Source organism: Amphibalanus amphitrite, unplaced genomic scaffold (assembly GCF_019059575.1).
Source record: "Amphibalanus amphitrite isolate SeventyFive unplaced genomic scaffold, NRLGWU_Aamphi_draft 000432F_arrow, whole genome shotgun sequence".
Taxonomy (NCBI): domain Eukaryota; kingdom Metazoa; phylum Arthropoda; class Thecostraca; order Balanomorpha; family Balanidae; genus Amphibalanus; species Amphibalanus amphitrite.
In genome coordinates, this window is record NW_024881926.1 from 31,742 (window position 1) to 59,536 (window position 27,795).

The 27,795-nt window shown below is 49.1% G+C and overlaps 1 protein-coding gene across 1 annotated transcript in view; it reads left to right on the top strand.

The window, feature by feature from the left end:
- Window positions 1–280: 280 nt before the first annotated feature.
- The window catches only part of LOC122391336 (GATA-binding factor 3-like), a 37,578-nt gene continuing 10,063 nt past the window's right edge, over window positions 281–27,795 (top strand). The window contains exons 1-3 of the mRNA XM_043385139.1: window positions 281–389; window positions 26,500–26,600; window positions 27,216–27,317. Of these exons, the coding sequence (XP_043241074.1) occupies window positions 26,522–26,600; window positions 27,216–27,317 (181 nt within the window). The 5' untranslated portion in view covers window positions 281–389; window positions 26,500–26,521. The remainder of the gene's footprint in view (window positions 390–26,499; window positions 26,601–27,215; window positions 27,318–27,795) is intronic.

The window sequence follows — 27,795 nt, forward strand, 5'->3', positions numbered from 1 at the left end:
TCGCGGCGTCCTCCGCCGCCGCCGCTGCGCCGCCGCCGCCGCCACCGCCGCTCCGCCGCCACCGCCGCCCGCCACCGCCGCCGCGCCGCTGCCGCCGCCGTCGCCGCCGCCCGCCGCCGCGCCGCCGCGCTGCCGCCGCCACCGCCGCCGCCGCCGCCGCCGCCCGTCGCGCTCGGTCACCGGCGCCCAGCGATGACCGCTGAGGTGAGGCTCCGCCCCTTGGCGGAGGCCCCGCCCCGGCCGCGGCGCGACGCAGCCAGCTGTCGACAGCGATAGTGAGCCAGAAACCGCGGCCCGATACGGCCGGCCAGCTGCCGATACAGCCGGGTCGCCCCCGCCCCGCCGCCGCCGCCGCCGCCGCCGCAGCCCTATCGGATCGAGAGGTCAAGGTAAGAGAGTCAGTTGTAGACGAAGTCGTCTGTGGGTTATGGGTTGTGTTACTAGACGATGGACCGCGGAACACTCAGGCTGAGGTCCCAGTGCTTCCAGAGGTGTGAGACGTAGCGTTTTCTTCCTTTGCATTGAAACACTGCGGTACGTATTGTGGTGGTCTGCTCTTTGTTTGGCTCTTGCTTACTCAATAGCGATGACAAGTTAGAATATCATGAGAAAATTATGTCAACACTTTTACTGACCACGGACTGACAACGGCTTACACAGAAGTACGGCAGGGCGCATAGCATGTTTCAGCTCAGACAGGGGTGGATTGCGTCGAGCCCGGCAGCGTCGATATAGGATCGGGGAGATCGATCGTGACTCGACAGAAATGAAGGGAGAAGGAAACTACTGATCTTTATCTCGACTTTGGGCTCGATGGGTATTGCGAACCCCTCTCGTTGTCCAAGTGTTTGTTGCTTGCTCGGCTGATGCTAACCTCTGTGTCCTTCACGCATCTCCTCATGAACGTCCCTTCTTCCCTGTGTTTTTAAGTGCATGCTGATAAGAATTAAGGCAATCACGAGTGGAAGGCAAAACAAAAAGATTTACTTTGCTGATCACTAAGATAGTCAAGCTTTATCTATAAGCTTCTAAAGCAGTAAAATAATAAGTACTTTTTTAGCAGCAGCCGCGTAGCGCACTATTTTCAGCGGACGATGCGGAGACATCCACCAATCATGTTCAAACGGGCTAGCCACGTCCGCTCATCGGCTGATTCGGCAATCACTTAGCCTCTCTTACGGATGACCGTGAACCTTGAGGAATAGGCGTCATCCCGTTGCAAGTTCCAAGCCTTATATCTTTGGCTAGGGCTTGAGACTTTCTACCGTGCATCCCACCTGATAGAATCCTCACTGAACTGTGAGTTATTGAAATGGTCTTGTGAATTCTGAGTCAAACCTAAAAGCCTACCTTATTTACACAATTTGGTGAAGTACCACTATGCACTATCCTTCCACTATCCTTATCAATGTTATCTGTAACAAGCAGATAAGCTATCACATTTGCTTATCACGTATTTCTTATCGGTATAAACAGTTATAGGAGTTTTATGCGTGACGTGATAGCACGACTATCTGACCGAGCCCAATGTGTTTGCATAATCTATCGTTGAACTATCCTTAGAGTTTAGTTATTTTCAATAGCATTTGTGCTTTCATCTATATTTCATGCATGAACAAATTATCATAGGCAAGCCGTATTTTGTTGTGACTATCTAATTTTTAAAACAATGAAAAAAAAAAACATTAGGTAACTTAAATGCTCCTGAAGGCAAAATTTTCATGGATTGATCGCACGGACCTGTGGAAACGCGACTCTTTGAAAAGAAACAAGAAACGTACAGCCTTTGTGGTACTGTGGTTAGTTGCCAACATCGCAATAAGCGATCTGTATTGATGAATAAGTCTAAATACTGTTAGCGAGTATTTCCGAGGTGTCTGCGAGAAGCCTCTTCTCACTTTTAAATCAATTTCACTCTAGTTTTAGGGCCTTGATTTCACTGATGTTTGTATTAATCAAAGTTATCATTCCAACTAAACTCACCGCCTGATCATGGCACTTGGATTTAGTCCCTCACTCAGCAATGCTGCAACTGCCATTTATCCAAGTTATTTGGCAAGACGATGCCAGTCGCCAACTAAATCTAGAATTATGTCCAAATTCTGTGATATATGACGACAGTCGACGTAACTTTTAACTGGCAAACTAACAAATGTAGCCGCATAACTTCTAACTTATAGATATCATAGTTTCTGGAATGCTACACCTAAAGCAGATAACTACGAGTATCTTGAGATGCATTGGTTAGACTAATTTTCCCTAGAGAAGTAAAATGTAAGTTCTATCTATGTGAAAAAAGTAATTAAGTCACTGAAATCATCCGTTTTTCAGTGCTAAGTAGGTAGTACTAATCGGTGCAAACGTAGTCAAATTAGGTCAGTTTGGGTTCAAATGAAAGCCTTATTGTTTTACGGTAGCTGTTCAGCCTGGGCTAGAATTATCTGCAGTTCGTTATACCGAGCGAGCTTCCCAACTTTTTTTGCATACCATCGTCAGCGTTCGTGTCGCTATTCTAAATCGAGTCGTTACGAACTTCCGAACAATTTGTTACAATAGACGATTGATGAGTTTGCTGACAATGGCATGCAAGTAAGTGTACAGAGCTACCGAAAGGTCACGATATAAAAACCTTCGACCATGTGCACTTGCACTATGTGCAAAATAAAACCTTCTTCGTTATTTTGAAACCCACAAGATGCCAAAGTCAAGCGTGAATATTTATAGACGGAAGTCCCCATTGTTTAATCGAATTCCAATATCTTACTGTTTAACTACACCCAGTTTGGACTTTGATGGGGTGTAATGAGTTACCGTAGCTTGCTGTGGCTATTTGGTGGGTTTGCTCAAGCCTGTGGAAACTAACAACCGAATAATGACCATAGCCACTAAAGGCTATTTTCGCATTTGTATGCCCGCCTTTGAATGTAAGAACGATATCTATATCATTTCACCCTGATTTATGTTTGATTTTACGCAATGAACATCTTCGGCCACAGCCTGTTTAGTGTTCATGTCACTGGTGTCGACGGGTTGTTGTGACAACGCTTATGCGTCTTAGTAGCCGTTTTCACGACGAATATTAAATGCACCAAACGTGACCAAATCTTCACCAAATCTCTTACAGCTAATATCTTCATATCTTAATTCATTTTAGTGTTGTTATCGAAAATGATGCCTGCTAATTTGAAAAAAAATCGGTATAAAAGCAACTGTGCAACCCAAGCTGATAACCCAAGCTGAAGCACATTGAACCTAATTTGACCATCTCTGCACCAACTCTGCACCAAATTTGCACCACCAAATGTGTACCAGATAGCCGCCGTGAAAACGGCTGTTATTTGCATGTCCTGGTATCCAAGGAGACTTTTGATATCAATACATACATACATACAACTCCTTTTCTGTGCTGCACTGCCATAAGTTAAAAAAGTAACGTTCAGCGCTGTGCGAACGACGCCTTCGCAGATCGTCCGGAAAAGATCATGTAGCCGGGTTCTCCTTCCAGCCATGATATAAACCATGGTACATAGGTAACGCTGGACAAATTCAGCATTCGGTGACGGTTCCTTACTCCGTTTCTTGTTGAGATCACACGCCATCCGGTACCCATGTTCGAGAGTCCCACGAAAGGGACATGCGCAGGCATGCGTAACCTTATTAATGTTCCTGAGTTTGTGGAGAAGCTGCAAATTATTATGTATGTACATTTTGAATATAAGAGGGCCCGCTCGAAATAGTCTCGCAAAAACATAAGATCTCAGGTTATTTGTTACAACAAATATTTGTTACCTGCATCTGGCTAAACAGGCCGTTTCTGAAAAAAATATTAGTGATTGTCTCAGATCGCTTATTTTGAGAGAGAGAGAGAGAGAGAGAGAGAGAGAGAGAGAGAGAGAGAGAGAGAGAGAGAGAGAGAGAGAGAGAGAGAGAGAGAGAGAGAGAGAGAGAGAGAGAGAGAGAGAGAGAGAGAGAGAGAGAGAGAGAGAGAGAGAGAGAGAGAGAGATCACTTTATTAACAGACACGAAGTCCATAACTAAAAGGGGTGTTCAACAGTCACCCCGGTCCATGGTAGCGTCTACCATCCATATAACGCTCGAGACCACACCCTCCTAATAGATGAAGAGCATTTTAGGTCATTGTTGTACAGTGCAGATATTATACGATTTTCAGACATGGATAAGCGTGACATAAAGTTATATACAGCTTTGCGATACAGTGCATCATAACCATCTATATGCTCTTGAGCAAACATATCAGAAGCACTACAGAACCGTTCGTAGCCGAAAAACATCCTAGCGGCGTTGTTAAAACAGACCTTGAACTTTCTCAGATCAGACAAGTGATAAGAATGCCACAAGTGTACATAGCTGACATTTGAGCAGTAAGCATTGTAAAGACACTTCTTCACACTGTGCGTGCACATCGCAAATTTGCGGATGAGCGAGTTGGCTCTACAGCACAATGCTCGATATTGCTGGCGGATTTCTAGATCATCTGCTCTGGAGAAATCATTAGACACTTGATACCCAAGATATTTATACGTACCATAGATAACATGAACTACCTGGATTGGACACTCGTTTTTGGCGCCAAAAATAAGAGGCCACTTTGGCCTCTTATTTTTAAAGACGGCCTGTAACACTTTTGAGAGGCTGATATCTCAGCAACCACTGGGCCGATTAGCCTGCGGTCTTTTTTGTTCGGTAGCCCCATCCCTTCTGCCCCATAATTGACTTCTCATGATGCGTCTAGGTGACTGCCGTAGCACGTGCCACGTGAAAAGTCAGGGGTGTTCACTGTTCAGGGTATTTTGCATAAGTAGCGCTTTTGCGAGGCTTATATCTCAGCAACCACTTGACCGATGTACATGCGGTAATTTTTGTAGGGTAGCTTCATTCATTTTACCAAGTATTGGACTGTTCCCGATGCATGTGGGTGACCCCTTATGCACGTGCCACGTGCAATACGAAGAAGTGTCAGTTTTGTAACAATTGCAATATCTCGGTAACTACTCGGCCGATTGCGCTGAAACTTGGCATACAAATACGCACCCACCGGCAATGTATATCCATGTGCCAGAAATGGGGTGCTGCTGCACGTGCGCACGTGCAGGGCAGGGGTCGTTTCCAGATCTCGAGAACGGCTGGACCGATGGCGCTCAAATTTGGTACACGGCTAGGGACCAGTTAGAAGGGTGCCGTGCACAAGTCAGTTGGGACCCATATTGCACGTGCGCACGTGCAGGGTGCCGCTTCCAGATCTCGAGAACGGCTGGACCGATGGCGCTCAAATTTGGTACACGGTTAGGGACCAGTTAGAAGGGTGCCGTGCACAAGGCAGTTGGGACCCATATTGCACGTGCGCACGTGCAGGGTGCCGCTTCCAGATCTCGAGAACGGCTGGACCGATGGCGCTCAAATTTGGTACACGATTAGGGACCAGTTAGAAGGGTGCCGTGCACAAGTCAGTTGGGACCCATATTGCACGTGCGCACGTGCAGGGTGCCGCTTCCAGATCTCGAGAACGGCTGGACCGATGGCGCTCAAATTTGGTACACGGTTAGGGACCAGTTAGAAGGGTGCCGTGCACAAGGCAGTTGGGACCCATATTGCACGTGCGCACGTGCAGGGTGCCGCTTCCAGATCTCGAGAACGGCTGGACCGATGGCGCTCAAATTTGGTACACGGTTAGGGACCAGTTAGTAGGGTGCCGTGCACAAGGCAGTTGGGACCCATATTGCACGTGCGCACGTGCAAGGTGTCGCTTCCACATCTCAAGAACGGCTGGGCCGATTGCACTCATATTTGGCACATCGCTATAGACCGGTTAGTAGGGTGCCGTGCACCGAGAAAGTTGTGGCTCTGCGCGTGCTCACGCGCGCACGTGCACACCCCTCCGTCATATCTCGGGAACGGACTGACCGACTGCAATGAAATTTGGTGTGTGGCTGGATGCTGACCGTGTATGAGTTTTTCTCAGTCGACGAAGGTGAGGTAATGCACGTTCGCACGTGCACATCCCATAGTTCCAGCTAAAAATGGGACACGCCGCCTTCAATAAAAAGCTGGTGTGCGATTGAAGGATAACAAAGTGTCGTGACTGTGTGCCTCAGAAGGGTGTGAATATGCACGTGCCACGTGCACACCTCATAATAACGGCTTAATAACGAGCAGGCCCGATATTGATCGAAGTTGGCTTACGATTAGGGGATAAACCCCCTGAGGTTTTTTCGAAGTGCACGCTAAACGGCTTGTCGTAGCGGGCTGAAATTTTCAATACCCTCTGGGGCAACCTTTGCGCATCTTTTGCCGAAAAAAATTGATCAACCGAAATTGATCAAAAATTGGGAGCAACTACTGGGCCAGTGTACGTCAGTTCATGGAGGGCGAAACGGTCATCCGCGTCAGCAGTCTTATCTGGTGGTCTGGAGTAAAGGTCTCCGAACTACCGACCAGAATGGCACTTTCGCAGAAGACCAGAGCCCAAGGTGACTCAGCAGCCGTACTCAAGCTGAGAGAAGCTGTCGAAGAATCAGAAGACGCTGAACAAGACCAGCCGTCTGATTCAGAAAAGGCAGCACTGGGGCATATCGCCGGATACCTGGCTCGGTCAGCAACAAAAAACGGGCAGTGCAAGGAGTGCTCCGACGTTCTGGTCTCAAGAGAGCATGGCAGCATACCCATTCAAGTGAACAATGAGGACCAGGAGGACAGCATCGTCCAGTCTTTCACGAAGATGTTGGATCGAGGGCGACTCATCGTGCCGTCCTCGCTCGCCATAGAAACCACGATGCTTATCCTTAGAATCTGGAAAGAACTCGTGCGAAAAGAGGCATCAAAAAGACTTCTTTTTGAATGCTTTAGTCCCAGAGAGGCATTTGTCGACGTGGTAAAAGCAGTCACGACACGAAGCTCCATCGTCAGAGATACAAGCTGCCCCAAGGGGCATGGATTCGCCCAAAGCTTGGAACGTATGTCAAGGGCCTTGTTTAACCTGTTTGCAGGCAACATGGTGAGGGACATCAACAGCGCGATCCATGCCAAACGTGGAAACTGTGCAGCGAAGAAAGCAACAGACGATAAGAGGCGTAAGCTATCCGGCATCAAGAAGAGCTAGAGCCTAGAGGTACTAGCGCACACACGAAGAGGCGTGTGCGATCTCGCACATGTTGTCGAGAACTCAACTGAACTGTGGTAGTGCTTTCGTGCCTCGCCCTTTACCTATCCGGGCTAACTCTGGAGATAGCCTACGGACTCCCATGGACTGTGGAAACTGTCATACGGCGCCGTCCCAGTCTGGCCGACCGGGCGTACCGTAGTCCCACATGCGTGAGCGTGAGGAGTGTGGTGACCCACAATTGTGTTAAGTGCTCTTATCTTATGCCGTTGTTTTTTATACATAGGCTTAGTTTGTACAAGACGCTGGCGAAGAGGTTGGCATCGTGGGACTCTCCTCGGTTGGATGGGCATTCTTACTTTTCCTCGGGTTTGGGGTGGTCATCTAAAAAACTCTTGCCTGTTTTGGTCAAGCAGGCCAAAACGACTTTTATTTATGTGTTGTGCACCGTGCTCATACTGCGATGAAATGTGCTTTTCAAAACATGTATGTGGAAACCAGTTATATTTGGTGATTTTCGAAGAAATATAAATAAGGTGTGCATGTGCGCACGTGCATTACTTTACCTTCGTCGACTGAGAAAAATTCATACACGGTCAGCATCATGGTCACACAACAAAAGCAACAAACAGCCACACACCAAATTTCATTGCAATCGGTCAGTCCGTTCCCGAGATATGACGGAGGGGTGTGCACGTGCGCGCGTGAGCACGCGCAGAGCCACAACTTTCTCGGTGCACGGCACCCTACTAACCGGTCTATAGCGATGTGCCAAATATGAGTGCAATCGGTCCAGCCGTTCTCGAGATCTGGAAGCGGCACCCTGCACGTGCGCACGTGCAATATGGGTCCCAACTGCCTTGTGCACGGCACCCTTCTAACTGGTCCCTAACCGTGTACCAAATTTGAGCGCCATCGGTCAAGCCGTTCTCGAGATCTGGAAGCGGCACCCTGCACGTGCGCACGTGCAATATGGGTCCCAACTGACTTGTGCACGGCACCCTTCTAACTGGTCCCTAACCGTGTACCAAATTTGAGCGCCATCGGTCCAGCCGTTCTCGAGATCTGGAAGCGGCACCCTGCACGTGCGCACGTGCAATATGGGTCCCAACTGACTTGTGCACGGCACCCTTCTAACTGGTCCCTAATCGTGTACCAAATTTGAGCGCCATCGGTCCAGCCGTTCTCGAGATCTGGAAGCGGCACCCTGCACGTGCGCACGTGCAATATGGGTCCCAACTGCCTTGTGCACGGCACCCTTCTAACTGGTCCCTAACCGTGTACCAAATTTGAGCGCCATCGGTCCAGCCGTTCTCGAGATCTGGAAGCGGCACCCTGCACGTGCGCACGTGCAATATGGGTCCCAACTGACTTGTGCACGGCACCCTTCTAACTGGTCCCTAGCCGTGTACCAAATTTGAGCGCCATCGGTCCAGCCGTTCTCGAGATCTGGAAACGACCCCTGCCCTGCACGTGCGCACGTGCAGCAGCACCCCATTTCTGGCACATGGATATACATTGCCGGTGGGTGCGTATTTGTATGCCAAGTTTCAGCGCAATCGGCCGAGTAGTTACCGAGATATTGCAATTGTTACAAAACTGACACTTCTTCGTATTGCACGTGGCACGTGCATAAGGGGTCACCCACATGCATCGGGAACAGTCCAATACTTGGTAAAATGAATGAAGCTACCCTACAAAAATTACCGCATGTACATCGGTCAAGTGGTTGCTGAGATATAAGCCTCGCAAAAGCGCTACTTATGCAAAATACCCTGAACAGTGAACACCCCTGACTTTTCACGTGGCACGTGCTACGGCAGTCACCTAGACGCATCATGAGAAGTCAATTATGGGGCAGAAGGGATAGGGCTACCGAACAAAAAAGACCGCAGTCTAATCGGCCCAGTGGTTGCTGAGATATCAGCTTCTCAAAAGTGTTACAGGCCGTCTTTAAAAATAAGAGGCCAAAGTGGCCTCTTATTTTTGGCGCCAAAAACGAGTGTCCAATCCAGGTAGTTCATGTTATCTATGTACGTACTAACAAAACTCAGCATATGTCCACAGAGCAATATCGTAGGTACATGCATGTCACCGAATCTCTTTGGAAGCATGGCCATACAGACTGTCTTAGTGGAGTTAAACAAAATATCATGGTCTTTTGCATACCTCTCACATACGTGCAGCATTTGCTGCAGGCCAAAGGGAGTCGGAGAAAGTAAGACCATATCGTCTGCATAATACAGATGATTTACGCTACCAAGATAATGACACCCATAACCACATCGATTAAGCATATCGGAGAGGTCATCAGTATATACATTGAACAAAAATGGAGACAAAATACCACCTTGTCTGACACCATTTGACACATTGAAACCCGCCGATACAGAACTTCCCCATCGTACATGAAAACGTTGAGACTTATACCAGAACGCTATAAGTTTTACCAGTCGGGAGTTCATACCTCTACACAGCAACTTATCCAACAATTTCCAATGATTAACACGGTCAAATGCTTTACTAGCATCCAAATAGCAAATGAACACCGGACTATCATTGCGCAAATAATAATCTGTGATCTCCTTTAGAGCATATATCGCCATATCAGTTGAGTGACGCTCCTTGAATCCAAATTGGTGGTGACCAGTACTAAGTTGTACAGAAGAGCGGTTGAGAACACTGGCGGATCCAGGCTTGCGTTTTGGGGGGGGGCCAACTCATGCAGGAGCCAAACCTAGGGTACCCCCAAATCCTGTTTTCTCATCGGATTTAGGCCACTTATTTTTCGTCACAGCCCTGACACTATGAATTTTTTTAACTAAAAAGAAAAATATATAAATGGTAGCCCACCCGACCCATGCCTTTATATTACTTTGTAAACACTTACCATTGTTTTTATCGACCAGTTAAAGGGACCCTCCCACCTTAGCATTAGATTTGAGCTGAGATAGCCAAAATGGGGTCCCTGGCTCACAATTACCGGTTTCGGCACGCACTCACAACATCGAGAAATGCCTTAAATCGGAAATATTGAATTTCAAAATTGCAGCATTTTGATTCAGAGGGGCTAATGCTTTTGGATACCCCTCTGAATGTGTGACGTCAGCGGAGATCTAATGATTTTTTAATATTTTACTAAAACGTTTGGTAGCATGCGGTGGTATAGGCTGCTTTGCGCGCAACAAATGCCGCACTTTCAAATAAAGTCGCTAGGAACAGCAGCGGATATCCCAAAAAGTAAACAAAAATAAAAGTATAATCTCTTGAAAACCGGTGAATATTTTTCGATAAAATTTGGTAGATATTCGTTTTCGCCCTTTCTGAACCTAGCGACATCACTTTCATGCCAATTCATTAACTTTTTTGAAGGTGGGAGGGTCTCTTTAACCCGCTTCGAGTCAGTGCTTGGGTCCCTTTGCGGGCCGGGAGGTGGTAAAACAGCCCTGTCTAACTCGGCTCCTGGGCCACGCCCTGATTGAACTATGTTTCATTATCGTTTGGGGGAGGGGGAAAACGGGCCACTTTAGGCCTCTGGGAAGGGGGCATGGCCCTAAATGCCCCCTCCCTGGATCCGCCAGTGTAAGAAGAGACCATTGGAGCTGCAGTTGGGTACCTCAAACATCAGGGTACGCCCTCAGATGTATGTATAGGACTCGCATGGAGATCTCTTATGCTATAGTGTACTGAAAGGACCCAAAGGAGCCTGTCTATATGGGCTCCCGGAGATAGACGTGGGCCCTCAGGAGCCCGCCAGAGCCCCAATGAGGGATAAGTGAGGGATACCAAGTGCCTGCAATTGCATATTGCATAAGCCATAACGCCTTTACAAATCAATATATTATGCATCAGTGGCAGATCCAAGGGGGGCCACATGGGTCATGACCCCCTTGGTGCCCGGGGGCACCACAGGCCTGTCAGGGGCACCACCGGCCTAGTAGGGGCACCACCAGCCCGCCAGGGGCACCACAGGCCTAGCAAGGGCACCACGGGCCTGTGAGGGGCCCCACAGGCTTGTCAGGGGCACCCCAGGTCTGTCAGGGACACCAGAGACCTGCCAGGGGCGCCGCCGGCCTCGCAGGGGCACCATGGGCCTGTCAGGGACACCAGAGGCCTAGCAGGGGTACCACAGGCCTTACAGGGGCACCACCGGCCTTGCAGGGGCACCTTGGGCCTGTCAGGGACACCACAGTCCTGTCAGGGCCCAGGGGCACCAGCGGCCTAGCAGGGGCACCACAGGCCTGCCAGGGGCACCACCGGTCTAGCAGGGGCACCATGGGCGTGTCAGGGGCCCCACCGGCCTCGCAGGGGGCACCACCGGCCTCGCAGGCATCACGGCATCACGCAGGGGCACCTTGGGCCTGTCGGGGGCATCACGGGCCTGTTGGGGGCACTTTAGGCTTGTTAGGGGCACCACAGTCCTGTCAGGTCCCAGGGGTATCAGCAGCCTAGCAGGGGCACCCTAGGCCCGCCAGAGGTACAGGGACCCGCAGTTGCTACTGTACACATATATTACCAATTTAGAATTGCGCTATTATTTGCTAAGTGCTGGCCATTGGAGAAATGAAATGTAGCGCAAAGTATGGAGGAATAACACATGTTTGCTCCTGGGACGTTTGTTTTGTATAATTCCTCTTACCGCAACAGATATTCTTCCAAAACTACAATCGTGCTATTTTTCCGCGCCGGTTGCCTCCCCAGAGCCCGTCCTTGGTATCGCCTATAGCTTCCGTTCCCGCTACGTGAATGAAAGTCACGTGACTACTACAGGTTTACGCTCAGTACTAACACACCTAGCCCGAGGGCCGGTCCGTAGCGGGGAGGGGTAGAACGCCAGAGCTCCAGCGCAGTGGAGGTGGTGGTGGCCCGTATCATAAAGAGGCAACCGTAAGCAGAACTACAATTGCCGCAGTATAAGATTATGATCAAGTTTTCTTTAGATGTATTGATTGACAAGAAAGTGCAATGCTTATCCGATATAATAAAACGGTGTCCAAGGCCTTGGAAGAACTATAAAACATATTCAGCAACGTATAAATTTATGATACAGGCCATGACCTTTCACCTTGCCTCCGGGGAGGACCGCTCAGGAAGCCACATACCGATCGAATCGAGGCCTTGCAGCGCGGCGGCAGAGGAGAGTGGATAAACCATCGCCAGATCTTTCGTTTACTTATGTTTCCAGAAGAAGGGGGGTGGAGGGTGAGGGCTGTTTTCAACCCACTCACCAATCCTTTCCTTATTAACTTATAGCTTACCGAAAAATGCAACACAATGGTGGCCGTCACGAGATGTAGCGAAGAGTGCCTCAGCCACACCGGCTTTGAGTAAACTTTAAGCATTGGAATTCGGGCCAGTGATCCTGAAGCGATATCTTTTTTTGGTCGTGCATAAGCTGGGATGACGTCGTCCAAGTTAATTGCGAAGAAACGGTTTTAGTTTCAGAACATTTATGAGGCTAGTCGCGCCAAATAGTATACGTTTGTTGCAAAATGTCAAATAGTGATACCACAGAGTTGACGTGCTATCGTCAACAAGTGGCATCGTTAGTCATCCTGCATACCTATAAATCGATTCGTCACCGTGGTTCGAGCTCAATAGTTCTTTTCGCGGATGATCGGTTTCGTTTTCTTTCCTTTTTTGGGGGGGGGGGCGGGGGCGGTTAATGAGCAAGTAACCACCCTCCCCAGTCCCCTAAACAACAATTGTTGACAAATACTGTGATGGCCTAAAAAAATGCCCTCAATTGTGTCACGTAGGGGAGAATGAGGTAAGTTGAGCCGTTTTTTTCGTAAGCTACAGGCTAACTTACTGATCATTTTTCTGCGTTTACGGGTTGGACGGACTTTTGGAAGGACTTTTGGTCATTTGCGCATGTAATGGTGGCCAGAAATGTTTCATACCGCTTATTTTTGTACTGAAAGGCTGCGTCAAAAATCATCTTGCACGTTGCTCATCTTACCCCATGGGCGGGGTAAGTTGAGACACGTCGTGGGGAAAGTTGAGCATGGATAGAAAAAGCGAACCTCTTCTTTTCCCGGGCGCGGCGAAGAGTGGGCTCTTTTATTTACTCCATGGCATACATACTTATGGCAACGTTTTTTCCTCCATCAAAAAGTAACTGTTTAAAGCCTCCCAATAACTCGTCAAGTTTTCTATCAAGGAAGAAATCATATTATCCTTCAGATAATCTGCAAATCACTTACAACTTGTGTAATCAACAAAGAAAAAACAATTTCCTACCATTTTTATTCAGCAGAAACAAGCGCAGCTCAGTTTGGTTTTCGACAGCGGAGACAACAATGGCTTATCTGGCTCATCTTACCCCAGGTGAAAATGGCTCATCTTACCCCACCCGTGGTCATTTTCGATTAATGGCTGACACCTGCTAAGGAAAATAACCATGCACCACAGATAACAACCATCTCATTTTAAAGGCAAAACATGTCTTAGTTATTAGGGGTGATACTGCACATGTTACCGGGGCTGAGCGCGAGAACGTTGCCGTCTCACGTGAAAGACGTGAAAGACGTGAACATCGTAAGCAAACGGCACATGGAAGCTCAAGTCAATTAGCGCCATAGGAGCTGAGAAACATGGGGTGGCTAAAATTGCCCCTTGGCTCATCTTACCTCACTCTCCCCTATTTGGGGCTCTCAACTTTGATTTGTTAAAGTTTTTGTCTGTTCATTATAAAAGCTGTGAAATTTGCCGTATCATTAAACTTTTATTGAGTTTGTATATTTCACACTTATCTAAAATGAACAATTTTGTCACTGGCTTCTTTTATGAATGGAATTGGATGGTCGCATGAATGAACGAATGAATAGCTCCATTTGAGCATCAGCTGAAATCAATCCTAAAATTTAATCTACCAGTCTGCAACGAAAAGGTTTAAAATTCAGTGCAAGTTAGGTGCAGTTTCTAATCTATGCCGTTTTTTATTAAGTGTCTCATAGCTCCTTAATCTTGAGCCGCAATTCTCTTACGATTCATTTTATGTGGTGCTTACATTGTTCAAGAAGTTATAGTATTTGAGCTCGTTGGTCTTAAAAACTGCTATCGAAGTAAATTAAAGTGTTTCGGGCTTCGGCACTTAAAAACCAATCGATATTTAACCCTCACCCACTTAGGCATTTCTTTTCAGCGTCTTACATGTAGCGGAGGGGCGTAGAAACCCTCAGCCATTCGGCCCTTGATAAAAATAGCCAGAGCTTCGCTGAAAAATAAAAAAGAGCGAGCTGCTCGTGACGAGAGAAATCCGATGATTTGAGGGTCCTGGTCATCGCTAACGAGAGAAAGCCAATTATTTTTATGTCCCGGTCAATGCTGAGATCCTAGGTTACTGGATGCTCCCAACGCATCATTTTTAGAGTTATGACATCGAAATACACACCAAACGATAGAGAATTGATCAAGAATCACGATAGTGAAAGTTTCAAGTCGATACCTCTTACCGTTTTGCCGCAATCGGCGCGGAAATCTGAAAAAGTTAGATTTTTCCGAAAATTTGACCTTTGACCGGTCATAAGTAGGTCAAATGTTGACCTAGGACCAAAAAATATACCACCAATCGCGAGATCTCGTTGAGAGCAATCCGTTGGTCTTTTCCGCTAAGCTCTACGACGCTCCATTTTCAAACGCCAGGGGGGGGGGGTCGCACCAACCTGCATGGGCGAAGGTGGCAAAACACCGTTTACGGGCGAGGGTTAAAGGTAATTTGGTTCAAAGATTTAAAATTCTCAGACAAGATGGACAAATAATAAGGGCTATTTAATTTTCTGGAAAGTTGTAAAATTGATTAACTCCAGGGCACCAAAGAATCGTCGCAATCCTTCGCTTTGCCGCGATTTATTGGTGAAAAACAGGGGGCGCGGTCTACTTACATCTACTTATATGTGTGGTGAGGGCTAATATTCATTTTATCTGTGTTGATGAATATGCAACAATTTCTACATGAACTGAGACCAGTCCATAAGAGTATGTTTTTCTCACGGACAATGACAATATTGGAGAAAAATAAGTGTATAGGTTTAACATCGATGAGAACTATATGCGGCACCGTCTCGGTCTGGCCAGCCGGGTTGCCGATAAAATACACAAATGTTTATAAGCTTCCATGATGCGCTTAAAAGACTGCTAAAAGATTTAAAAAATAAAGATAACTACTTCATCGATTTTAGCGAAAGAAAACATGTATGCCTAATTACTTATTTCTTGCCACTGACGGAGGCACTTTTTTGTGCGAAACGTCTGGTTTTATTCGTATTGTTATTGTATTGTCATTCCCTGTGAGAAAAAAGGATAACTCTTCAGTTAGTAACCGTAACAGCGAAACGGCTCAATGTAACACAATTCACTGTGTATACGAAACCTATAATTGTCCCTAAGAATAATCCTATTTACAACTTTTAAAAAGATACAGCCTATACAGCTTGGGCATACATTTTTTTCTGCATTAAGATAATATTCATTTATCTCCACAGAATATGGTAAATTAGTGCTGCTGAAGTTCGCTTTCGAAGCGTCTCCTCCAGGCATTCCACAGCTCTCGTGCCATTTTGGATCACGGAACATGGCTGGGCGCAGGACAGGCCGTCTGCGAGCTTGGACGGACCACGTGACCACCTCCTCCCCTCCCCCTCACTCCCGTCCCCTTCCCCAGCAGGGCGTCCGATCTAACCGCGCCCCAGGCAGTCGGCTCGGTCCGACCCTCCCCTGGTCGAGCCACGGCCCGGTGCCGCCTGAGTTTGTGCCGGGTGCAAAACTGGAGCAGTAACTAGCGCCGGAACTAGTAGTCAGCACGACCATCGTCAGATGGCAGGAGTAAATGGAATAAGCGGTTCCAGGTTTCAGAAGGAATGGGGCAGGAAAAAGCGCTGAAAACAATGTTTTGCTGATATAGCCATTAAAAGTTCACTGAATTAGGAGAGCAGCACATCATTTTAAAGCCCTTCAGATGGTGGTTTTAATAAGCACACAATAATTTCCCAATTCGCCTCCAACGGTGTCACAGGCAAAGAATACGCTGAAATACTAGTGTGTACAGAAGCAACTGCGGGTCCCTGTACAGCCCACCGCTAAAGTAATGTAGGGTTTTACCAAACTCAACGGTTGGCTTTGACTGGCGATTGTTTAATGCGAAGTGATTGAAAAGAAGATGTCAATAGCTAAAGTTGCAGCTGCAAGGGTGACGATACATATAAGCTACATTCAAAGTTTCATTGTAGTCTGGCTAATCGTTCCTAAGCTTCAGAAGCAGAACATACCCATGACTGAAACCCCACATTACTTCTACTGTGGACTGTACCACAGGCCTGCCAGGGTCCAGGGGCACCACAGGCCTAGCAAGGGCACCACGGGCCTGTCAGGGGCACCTCAGGCTCCCGTGCCCCCCTCCCCCCCCCCAGATCCGCCAGTGATGCCACACCACGCGAAACACCGCCAACTACCAGCTGCCGCGCCATAAACACGTGCCAACAACAGTCTTTTTTTTTAGGTCGACTCCGCTCGCGCAACTTTTGACTGACCCTCACTGCTACTATATTGCTTCCATATTATGCTGTGGAAAGCTTTACTTCACCAAGTGGCTAAAAACCTCCATCAAGGTATATTTTCTTAGCAATTTTTCTAGCGTTTTGGGGGGGGGGGCCAAACAGGCCACTTTAGGCCTTTGGGGGGGGGCCATGGCCCCCGTGGCCCCCCCTGGATCCGCCAGTGGTTGAGAATAATTCTCTCCAAAATCTTAGAACATACACTGGCAATTGCAATCGGTCTGTAGTTGTTTTTCTCAGTTAGTTTTCCATTTTTTATCCTTCACAATGGGTACCAAAACAACCTTAGTTAACGAAGGTGGCAAAAACTCATGTCTAACCATCAGCGTGAGACACAGGGACAAATGCACAGCACATAAATTACCAGCATATTTGAAATGTTCAGCACAAAGATGATCATTGCCGCCTGAACGGCCTGAGGACAACTCCTTAATGGCTTTAGTCACTTCACATACTGAAAAAGGAAGCAATTCACAGTCATCTAATGAAAGCTTATGCAATACAGACACCTTACAACTAGGATTGTCAACACTGTTCAATATCCCAGAGAAATGTTCTTTCCACATATCGGCAATATTCGACTCGCCCGTAACACCATTAATCGAGGGAGCTAGAGGAGGACTACAGTTCAGTCTCCTTACTTCCTTCCAAAACACAGCCATGCTACAAGGAGCCCGCACGAGCTTGTCTGCTAAAGATTTGGCACGAAGCTCTTTCTCATTACGCAGGCAAAATCGTAAGGCATATTTAAAACGTGACCGAGCCAGTCGAAGCTGATCAAAAATATATCCACATTTAGGCTTACCCACGAATGACCATAACGCGTATAAATCATTGAGAAGAATCATTGTCTTCAACCAATTCATTCCAGCCGGGAACAACCTTCCGTGATATACCTCCCACCTTCCTACCTATGGTTTTCTCCGATGCGTTCCTAATGCGAGTAACTATTTGGTCGTAATAAGTTTCAATAACATTAGTATGGTCAAGCGATGCGCAGCCCACGCAAGTAAGCAAGTCGTCCGGTATAACAATGCTGCGCAAGTTATCGCTGACGGCCGATTCAAAGGCCTGCAAGTCACCTGAACCTAATAAACCCCAGTCCACAACCCACCTATCATCCATACATGTCGCATGAGTATCACATTTGATTTCACAGCCCTGCACATCTACATTGATAGACACGGGAAAGTGATCGGAACTTAAAATGGAATAATCTATCTCCACAGCATTAATGACCTCAGTGAAACCTTTGGTGCAGACGACGTGGTCAATCCAAGACTCCGTGCCATGTCCATCATTTACATGCGTCATCGAACTAGGAGGAAGATTCATGACATCAACGACAAATAGTTGAGATGAGTTACAGAATGACTGAAGCTCGTTGCCAAATTCAGTCCCTTTTCCAATATCGGCATTGAAGTCACCTAACACACATACATAAGGAGAACTAAAGTCATCAATGATTGTTTTCAATTTAGCTAGGTAGTACACAAAGCTGTCAAAATTCTGGTGGGAACAGCATGGCAAGTAAACACTCATGAAAAGCATCCTAGCTCCATCTTTGTTATATTCTAATCCTATAATACGGTCATCATCGTAAGTTACCGGCTTCACATATGAGGACAGGGCTTTGCGCCACAGAACTCCCACACCACCAAATGGTCTACCTATAGTTAAACCTGACGATGCATCCATTGAAGAAATGGCGAACGAAATGAAATCATCGTGAACATTATTGAGTGAGGGGAGGTCCTCCGGATACAGCCAGTGTTCTTGAAGGAAAACCAAATCTGAGTCATCGCATAACTTTTGAATGCCTCCAGTATTGCGCTTGGAGGATTGACAATTATAAGAGCTAATTTTGGTCATGGTAAGAAGAAAAAAAACAATACGGCGCAGAAGACACACAAGTCAGTACAATTCATCCCGTCCCACGAGCAGCTACCCCAGAAGTGAGTGATGTAGCTCCCCGCCTCTGGAAGAACCGCCTGACGATCAGTCCTTCAGCCCATAGCTGCGGATCGAGAATGTCCAGGTCTGCCGGCGAATTGACGATGTCGAGGCGGTAGGACTCGTAGCTGTCGAAACGAGTCGGCAGCTTCACCGCTGTCACCGCCTCCGCACCAGTCTGCTCCCGGACGTAGGAGCTGACTGCCTCCTCACCAGTGCCTGGCGGGAGTCGCGACATGAACATGGAGTAACGCCTGGACGTGGCCACAGCCCTGATTGTGCCATGTTTCTTTGCACCTATCACAGTTTTCCGGGGCGGTGGGTTCATGCGACCCGGGGCAGGAGGCACTGTAGCAGACGCCTGCGCCGCTGCCCCAGACACACCAGCACCAGAAGGCGCAGCACGAGGAACGGCACCACCATACGGTTCAGCACGAGGAGTGGCACCACCAGAATGTTCAGCACGAGGAGTGGCACCACCAGACGACATGATGCGAGGAGTGGCACCACCAGAGGGTGCGATCCGAGGAGAGGCACCACCAGAAGATACCGCACCAGCAGCCGCGGTACCAGGATCTGACAGTCCAGGAGATGCAGGATCAGGTGCAGGCGCAGCTCTGGGCGCAGGCGGCTTGCCCTTCTTGGCACTGTTGGCAACCCGCCACTCACCGTCCGCCGCGCCGATAGCGAGGTCCTGCACTACATCGGCATACGACTTCCTGATCGGCTGGCCTGAAGACTCACTCTGTGACACAGTGGCGAGTGAGGGCCTACACGCAGCAGCCTCCTCAACTTTCTTCGAAGTATCTGCCGTAACCTTGAGTATGTCTTGGATCATGTCCTTCATGGTACTCAGCTCTATGTCCATCACCTGCTGCTTTCGCATCAAATCACTCACATCTATGCAGTCGGCAGTGATTGGAGGCAGCTTCTTCAAGTTGAGGGCAACAAACTTCGGCAGCTGACTTCGGTCACACTCGATCATCATCTTCGCGATGTCTTCCAAGTTCATCTTCGTCTTGTTCATACCACGGCGATTACCAGCCTTGATAGACTGATCAACATGATCACACAGGATACTCTTGGCAGTTTCAATTTCTTCATCACTAAAATTTTCGCCAATCAGCTTCACAAGTACTCCAACAGGAATACTGTCAATTTTGCATACAACATAGCATAACAGCTCATTGATGATTATCGCCATGGCGAGGCGCGCCGAGAGCAAGATAGCGTGCAGGTTGCGAGTGCCCCAGTGACAACGTCACGTTCTTCCGGAGCGAAGCGAAATGTCAAGTCGGCAATCCTGATCTTGACGGCAACCAGAGAGCATCAAAAATGAAAATCTCTTCAAAATTCACACATTTTTCAGAGGATAAGAAAAGTGACTTACTGTATCTGAGAGGTTCCGATCTTCAGCTCTCACAGCAATTGGACCATCGCGGATCTCCTGAAGTCAAAAATATATCTTGACACGCCGAAAAACAACTTTAAAATCAAACGAAACGCAGAGCCACTGCAAAACCGTCTGAACGTCAGCTGGCTAGCCAGCTGACTTGACTTTTGGATATCTACCACAGTCATTCTTCCCATGCAACGCCATAGGTTAAATGTTGTAATAAAATACCGCAATTATTGGTAGGGCTCGAGCCCTAGCAGGCCTTTATATCACGGCACCCATTTCTTTTTCATCCTGAGTGTTCTTGGCACTCGTGACACATTATCGGGGAGTCCCGTGACCCGTGGTCTTTGGGCGCTACAAGGCTAACGCCTCACCACGCGCTCGCCCAGCGTCGAGTAATGTTGACTGGCTGTGCGTCAGTTTTCGTCACGGCGGCGCCACCGGCGTCATGGCCGCCGCGGTGCGCCGCTTTCGTCACACCCTGATAACGGATATCATTGGAATGCCAATACGACGGTGATCGTCTGATGATAAGGCACAAAGCACTGGCTCAGAGCCGCCTGCAAGATCCGTGTTCGTTGATCTTGGCTGAATTCGTGGTCTCCATTGTTAGCATCCTTTACGTGGTTTTTAGAGGAACACTTCTGAACTTCAAGTTATCCTTGTAAGGCAAGTAACTCGTACATACTACTGAATATTCCATTATTTTGTTTTCTTCGGAGGGCGTCAGTCTTCTTTCTGTACCTATTCCGTTTTTTTTGTGTTTCTTCTCAATGCTTTTGATGAAATGAAAATTGTCTTCATTTGAAGACAATTTCAATGTAACTTTTTATTGTCACTAGACGGCAAGATATTTTCTTATGCAAATTGCAAACCATAATATTCATTAAAAAATCGTATTTTCAACTTGCGCTGCCTGCCTTGACCAGCTCGTTTCGCTCTCCACCATGACCCCACCGACCGGGGTACGTTCGTTCGTTTCTCGGCCGTCGCGTCCGGCCCAGTTCCTTCCGCGGCGCGCCCTGTGGACTGTTTGAGCCTGCTCGCCCGGCCAGCCATGCGTTGAGCGACGTCACAGGGCAAATACGGATACCGCCGCCGCCCACCGCCGCCGCCGCCGCCGCCGCCGCCGCCGCGCGCTGCTCCCGCCGCCGCGCCGGCCGGAAGCCCCGTGCGACTCTGTTCCGGAGTCACAGGTGACGTCGATGTCGCGCGGACCGGTGTGGCCAGCACTTCCGGCGTGTAGCGGTGACTCGTGCTCTGTGCACCTTGTGGGCGCCTCCACCACCCAAAGCGTAAAGACCAGCCGCCACCGTCGCCCGAAACCAAAAGCCAAAGTTCGACCATCGCCGCCGTTGCTGTTGCTGGATCCGATGTTGCACCCACTAGCGACAGAGGCAACAGTAGCCGTTTTCACGACGGGCTATCCGGCGAGTGCACCTAATTTGACCAAATCTGCACCTAATCTCTTTTACAGCAAATATCTTTATTTTATGAATTTATTTCAGTGTTTTAATCGATGATGCTCTCTGTTAACATGACAAAGCAGGCATACCTAAACAATTAGTGCAACCCTAGCTGATAGCTACTAAGAGACACACTGAGCCTAATTTGACCAAATCTGCACCTAATCTGCACCAGATGTGCACCAAATGTGTACCAGATGGCCGTCGTGAAAACGGCTAGTGTGAACTTGCCGATAATGAAAATCTACACACCACTTTCACATTCCACAACCTTTAACGAATATTGGTATAAACGTGCATCTTGGCATGTGGAATGACCGTTGGTTTGCCCCCTGTGCGATGGAGGTCATCAAATGCCGCTCAGGTGGGGGTGAAAACGGGGCGGCGGCAGGGTAACGGGTGACGGTGACGGTAACGGGTGACGGTGACGGTAACGGGTGACGGTGACGCCGCGGTCTCCCTCGCGACTCGGCGGAGCCTAGCAGCGGATGTTGGCGGCACGTGGCGGCCGACCGACTGCCGGTCGTTTGCTCACCGTTTTTAGGCCGTCACCAGACGACACTGGGCCGGAAGCGACCTCAGCGGCAGGGCTCGGTCGGACGGTCGGCGGCGCCCAGGGAAAGCTCGCAGCTGCCTGCTGGCGGGTGTGCCGCGCCGCACAGCGCCGGGGCAGTGGCTCCAGCTGGCGATGCTTTGCATGTGAGCCGGGTGCAAGTCGCAGTGGTGACTGGAGAGAAATGTCAGGTGTCTGCTGAGCAGTAAGCGACAAAACGTTTATTTCATTGACGTATTCTTTGTACGGCAGTGAGCACAATTCTGTGGCCTACTTTCATATATGGCATTAAACTCTATCCAACCTATACACATGTTGTCTCCTTTGCTTTACATCAGCACTTGCATAATAGAGGTCAAATCCATTCATTCTTCAATTTCAAGTACATACATATAATTATAATGTTTATGTCAACGAATGCCACGCTCACAATTATGGCCAATCCACTGTTTTACTTTTGTACAGTATTTCATCGACTTGATATTCCTCACCCCGACCAAGGACGGGCGGACGGAATATATTGGACCGACGTTTTCTGACGCTATGATGCTTTGTTCCTCTCTGAGCCGACGCTCTCTATTTATCAGCCGGGGCGGGTCGACCGGCGCGGCGTGTTGACTGACAGGGCTGCGGAGTCGGAGTCGGAGTCGGTGTCGTTAGGAGTCGATAGTTCTGACCGGAGTCGGAGTTGGAGTCGATTTTGGAAACTGGAGCCTGAGTCGGAGTTGGAGTCACCGGGAGTCCATCGACTCCGTAGACCTGGCACGACTGCAGAGTCGGAGTCGGAGTTGGAGTTGGTCGGACTGGATAATGCTGCCTGGAATCGGTGTCGGAGTTGGCTTTTAAAAGCCGGAGTCGGAGTCGGAGTCGCAGTCACTGAAAAGTGAAAATCCATCGACTCCGCAGCCCTGGTAACTGGTCACCAGTGAGCCCCGTCGTTCGACCGGAGCGTGTCGACCGGCGCTGCTCGGTACGAGGTCCGTCGGCGGCGGCGCCGAGGCCTCCGGCCGCGTCCGGAGGCGTCGCCGACCGTCCGCAGCCCGGCCGTCGACGCGGAAGTCGTTTCCGCTCCGGGGTCGGCCCGGGTCCGGTCCGTCGCGGTCCCGGGTCCTGTTTCCTGGAGCCGGCTCCGAGACGGCACAGGCTAGGATCCGGCGCGCATATTTGCACCGTTCTTTGTTTGGGGTGGCGGTTAGTGTTTTCAGTTCGGACTCGGGAGACCTGTCATTGACCCGTGTTGGCCTGAACCAGCCCTTGAGTCAACGTTGGCGTGGATGGAAATCCTTTGGTAGCTCTATAGCAACGGCCTTGCAAAAATTTGGCAATTTTTTCTCTCCAAATAAGCCAAAAGCCTTAGCAAGTATTGATACCATACCAATTACCAACCTGCTATTTCATGTTCGTGGGTGTTAGGTAGCACGTATCTCTACAGCTTTGCAGGTGATACATTTGGCTTGCATATATGACGTCTTTGTGGACAAATTGATCATTTGCCGTTCTTCTAACAGGCAGCATTTATCTCCCCCAGGCAGGGCTGCGGAGTCGGAGTCGGAGTCGGAGTCGGAGTCGGAGTCGGTCGGAGTCGACAGATGTGACCGGAGTCGGAGTCGGAGTCGGAGTCGATTTTAGAAACCCGAGCCGGAGTCGGAGTTGGAGTCACCGAAAATCTGTCGACTCCGCAGCCCTGCTAGGTCTGCGGAGTCGGAGTCGGGAGTTGGAGTCGGTCGGAGTCGACAATTCTGCCCGGAGTCGGAGTCGGAGTCGGAGCTAGTTTTTGAAAGTCGGAGTCGGAGTCAGAGTCGGAGTCGCCGAAAATCCATCGACTCCGCAGCCCTGCCCCCAGGACCAGGGGCCCGGGAACGATTTTCAAGTTGGGGGGGCGAGCCTAAAATGCCTGACATGATGCATATGAAACGTAGCGTAGCTAGGGGTCTAAGGGGATACGCACCCCCCCCCCCATCGGGTTCAAAGGGACCTCGTGGCCCTGCGGCGCCATTTGACCGCTGAGGGTTAACGATGGCCATATTTCGACTCAGAAGGGCCCCATGGGGCTCGTTAGAGCACCTCAGGGGCCCTAAATAGCCACACTAAGATCTCCATAAGGGCCCCACGCCGACTTCTGAGGGCCTCTTGCGGCTTTTAAGGGCCCCTCGGTGGTCTCTAAAGGCCCGTTACTGGCCTCTGAGAGTTCTTACCGGCCTAATGAGGGGCCAGTTCTAGAGGTGTTATGGTCCCACACTTATTTTTTTAGGGCCCCATAACGGCAACTGTGGGGGCCCTCATCGGCGCCTATGAGAACCCACACCAGTGCCTCTGAGGGTTTCACACCCCCCCCCCCAACTCTGAGTGCCTACACCAGTGCCTATCAAAGCCCTATATATCGGCGGCTCTGAGGACCACCTGCAGTCAACACCTGCGCATCTAAAGGCCACCCACTGGTGACTTTTGAGGGCCCCACACCGGTGACTCTGAGGGCACCGCCGGTCTGACAGTACCATGCCGGTCTCAAGGACCCCACAGGACTTCTTCTGCCGGCCTAAGGGCCCCTTGCCGGTCACTGAGAACCCCTGCAGGCTTGTAGAGGGTTCACGGCAGCAGCTCTAAAGGCCCCACACCCGTCTGTAACGGCTCCACGCCAGCGTCTATGAGGGCCCACTGCAACGCTTGTAAGGACCCTCACCGGCGCCTCTGAGAGAATCACACTAGCACCTCTGAGCGCCCACACCGGCACCTGCATAACGGCCCCACGCCAGTGCCTCTAAAGGCCTCTTACCGGCGGCTCTGAGAACCCTACGCCGTTGATTCTGAGGGTGCTACCGATAACTGAAGGCACCAGACAAGCCCTTAGTGTCGCTGAGCTTTAATCCCATACCGGCCATCCGAGGGCGCCACGTCAGTGCACCCATTGCCCCACACCCCTCCCTCACACCCGGAGCGGGTAAACTGTGTTATACCCATAGCAACGATTTTACCACCGTTGCACGCTATGTATTTCTCAAAGTTAACTCAAAACGGTCAACTTATGGCCAAGGTCAACTCAGACCCAAACAAAGCGGGATGACAATAGCAGATGTTGTCAAATCGTTACTGTATCAGCAGAAACTATTCAGATGGCAAGGGAAATGCCGTGTCTTGATGTTTAGATGTATAAAGGAAACAAGAAGGAAAAAAGTTCGGAAAAGGGAGGAAAGATCCTTTCTCGCTGCCTCAATGTTGAGGGGGCGCCGCCCCCTCGGCTCTCAAGTTGGGGGGGCAAGCGCCCCCGCTGCCCCCCCCTGTTCCCGGGTCTATGCCCAGGACTTACTGATAAATATATTTTTGAAGCGAATCATATCCACTTATCTGCAAAGCTTTGATCAGAGACTATAAGACGGAATCTTTTGCAGCGAATCTAACATCCTGTGCGACCTCCCCCCCTCTACCAACCACATCCTGCTCGCGCCTCCCCTCCCCCGCCCCGCCCCCTCGGAGCTGCGGTCAGGGGCCGCCATGTCAGTGATGCCACCCCTCCCCCTCCCCCACCCCAACCAGACAGCAGAGACATCTGTCGACAAGCAGTGCAAACAGGATAACACCGGCAGGCAGTTGCAGACACTCAAGGCCACTGCGAAATGGCGGAGTGACCTATTTCATTATTGCTGGCACGAATGTCATGGTCTTGATTCCGTCATCCATTCAAATGTGCATTATTGTGGCCTGACCAAAAATAACACGCTGACATGACGGCGAATCTTTATTTCGAATCCGGGCAAATCTGAAGGGTTGGGAGAGCGAGGCCATTGGAAACCCGAAACCCTTCAGTCCCTTTCATCCTCAGACCTCAGTGTGAACTGATCCGGCTGTTAAGGTTCTTCCTCTGTCCGCGCTGATGGTCATCCTACCAAGATATAAATTATAATCGAGCACGGGCAGTTTCAATTGGAGCATGCCACTCGGGACAATTATTGAGGTCGAGGGACGACGCGGCCGAGGGTTATATCACCCTATGGAGGAGCTTCCGTTTCTCTGGTATGCTCATTTACAATTTGGTATTAACTAATAGCTTAAAGTGGTGTTGACGGCGTAGGTGCACTGTATTCACGGCACAAGACACTTTTTACGTTTCCATGGCAACACGCTGCAATTCCTTTCTACAAGACATGTCAGGGCGCTAAGGAAAGCGTTTTCCATGAAACCTAGCGCCTTGATATTTGTTTCGCTGGCATGCAAAGAACACGATTATACCATGCACATTGTGCACTCAGAAGGTATGCCTCAAGAACAAAGCAGAGTGACTTGCGCAACAATAATAACTTCAAAAATAATTCAGAATAACTCAGAAACCCAACATATCCTGCCTGTGCCTATAAAGACTAGTAACTGTTTGCTGGTGATGTTTTGGACGAGTCCAGCCTGTTGCGCCGTACTTTGATGTCGTTTTATATGCTGTATTTCAATGCCGTTCTGTCCCGTTTCAGATTTGTCGGAGGCAGCCTGACGATGACGTCCACCGCCGGGGAGACTCCAAAACTCCTCCCCTTCGCTGCCCTGCGAAATGCCACATCGGTCATACAGTCGCGTAAGTATTCTTACTCACCTGTCCGTGATTTGGAAACGAGATATCAGAGCAAAGCAAATTGATACTCATTAAAATTATGAGTGCAGACATTAGTGTACCTAGATACAGAGTAGAGTAGATTGTTGATCTTATCATTCGTTCTCGTTTCTCACATCATATATGTAAAGTGAAAACATGCAGTGATAGATAAGTACAAAATATTTACTAGGATGTTACAATAACGACATGTCGACCTTATGGAAAAGCGTAGGTAGATAAAAGTCATGTTCTATAGGCATTGTTGGACTTAGAGAGCGTACTTTAAAGCTTAAAACGCACACGACGCGCGCTTTAGCCATGGACAAATAGGTATAAGCTGGAAATTGCAAATGCGTGTGCCGCACTTGCATTGCCGTCTTTTCTCGACTCTTTCACAAGAAAAAAGCTTTTGCCTTAGGAGCGCCTTGTTATTTCCTTGCACGCTATTAATTCATACGTATAGCCTTTTTATCATTTTGTTTGAAAGCGAAGCAAAAAATATCACGCATGTGCCAATTTGCCCCCTTGTCCATTTAAGATTGAGACCCCGTTTTTTGGTTTCACTCTCTGTGACCCTGCTTCGGTCTCCCATTTCAGCCATCAGCTCCACGTCTCGGTCCTTGTACCGGCCCTCTCAGCCGCCCCCTGACGTGGCGCCGCAGCACGACGGCTGGCCGGTCATGGACGCTGCCCACCCGGGTAAGTCCTTCACCCAGGGGAAGTCGGGAGATATCTGCAGAGGTGGGGAAACAACGGTGGACTGCACTAGAGACCCAATATCACTCGTAACGATTAAAGTTAGAAGTTACATTTCCAGCGGACTGAAAAAATGTTTTTGTTTTTCACTCTGTGCGCCATTGATTGAAAACAAAGTGTGTCTCGACCATTGTCTCGCCCATGCTTCCATGTCCCATCCATGTAACCTAGCAATACGGCGCTGGGTTATTTTTCTTAACTAACTACACTGAAAGTTTTGTTTTACATTATTAGCCCTCCACCCTCCTTTGTATTCGACTGTGTCGCTTGCACTCGTTCCATCATATCCTACCCCTTTCAATCCCTCTCCATTTCATCAACTCCTATACGCTCCCATCCCACCCGTCTTATGCTAGTAAATGCACGTTGCACAATGCACAGTGCACACATCCTTCTAATACGGCCGGCTCCATCGCGGCCC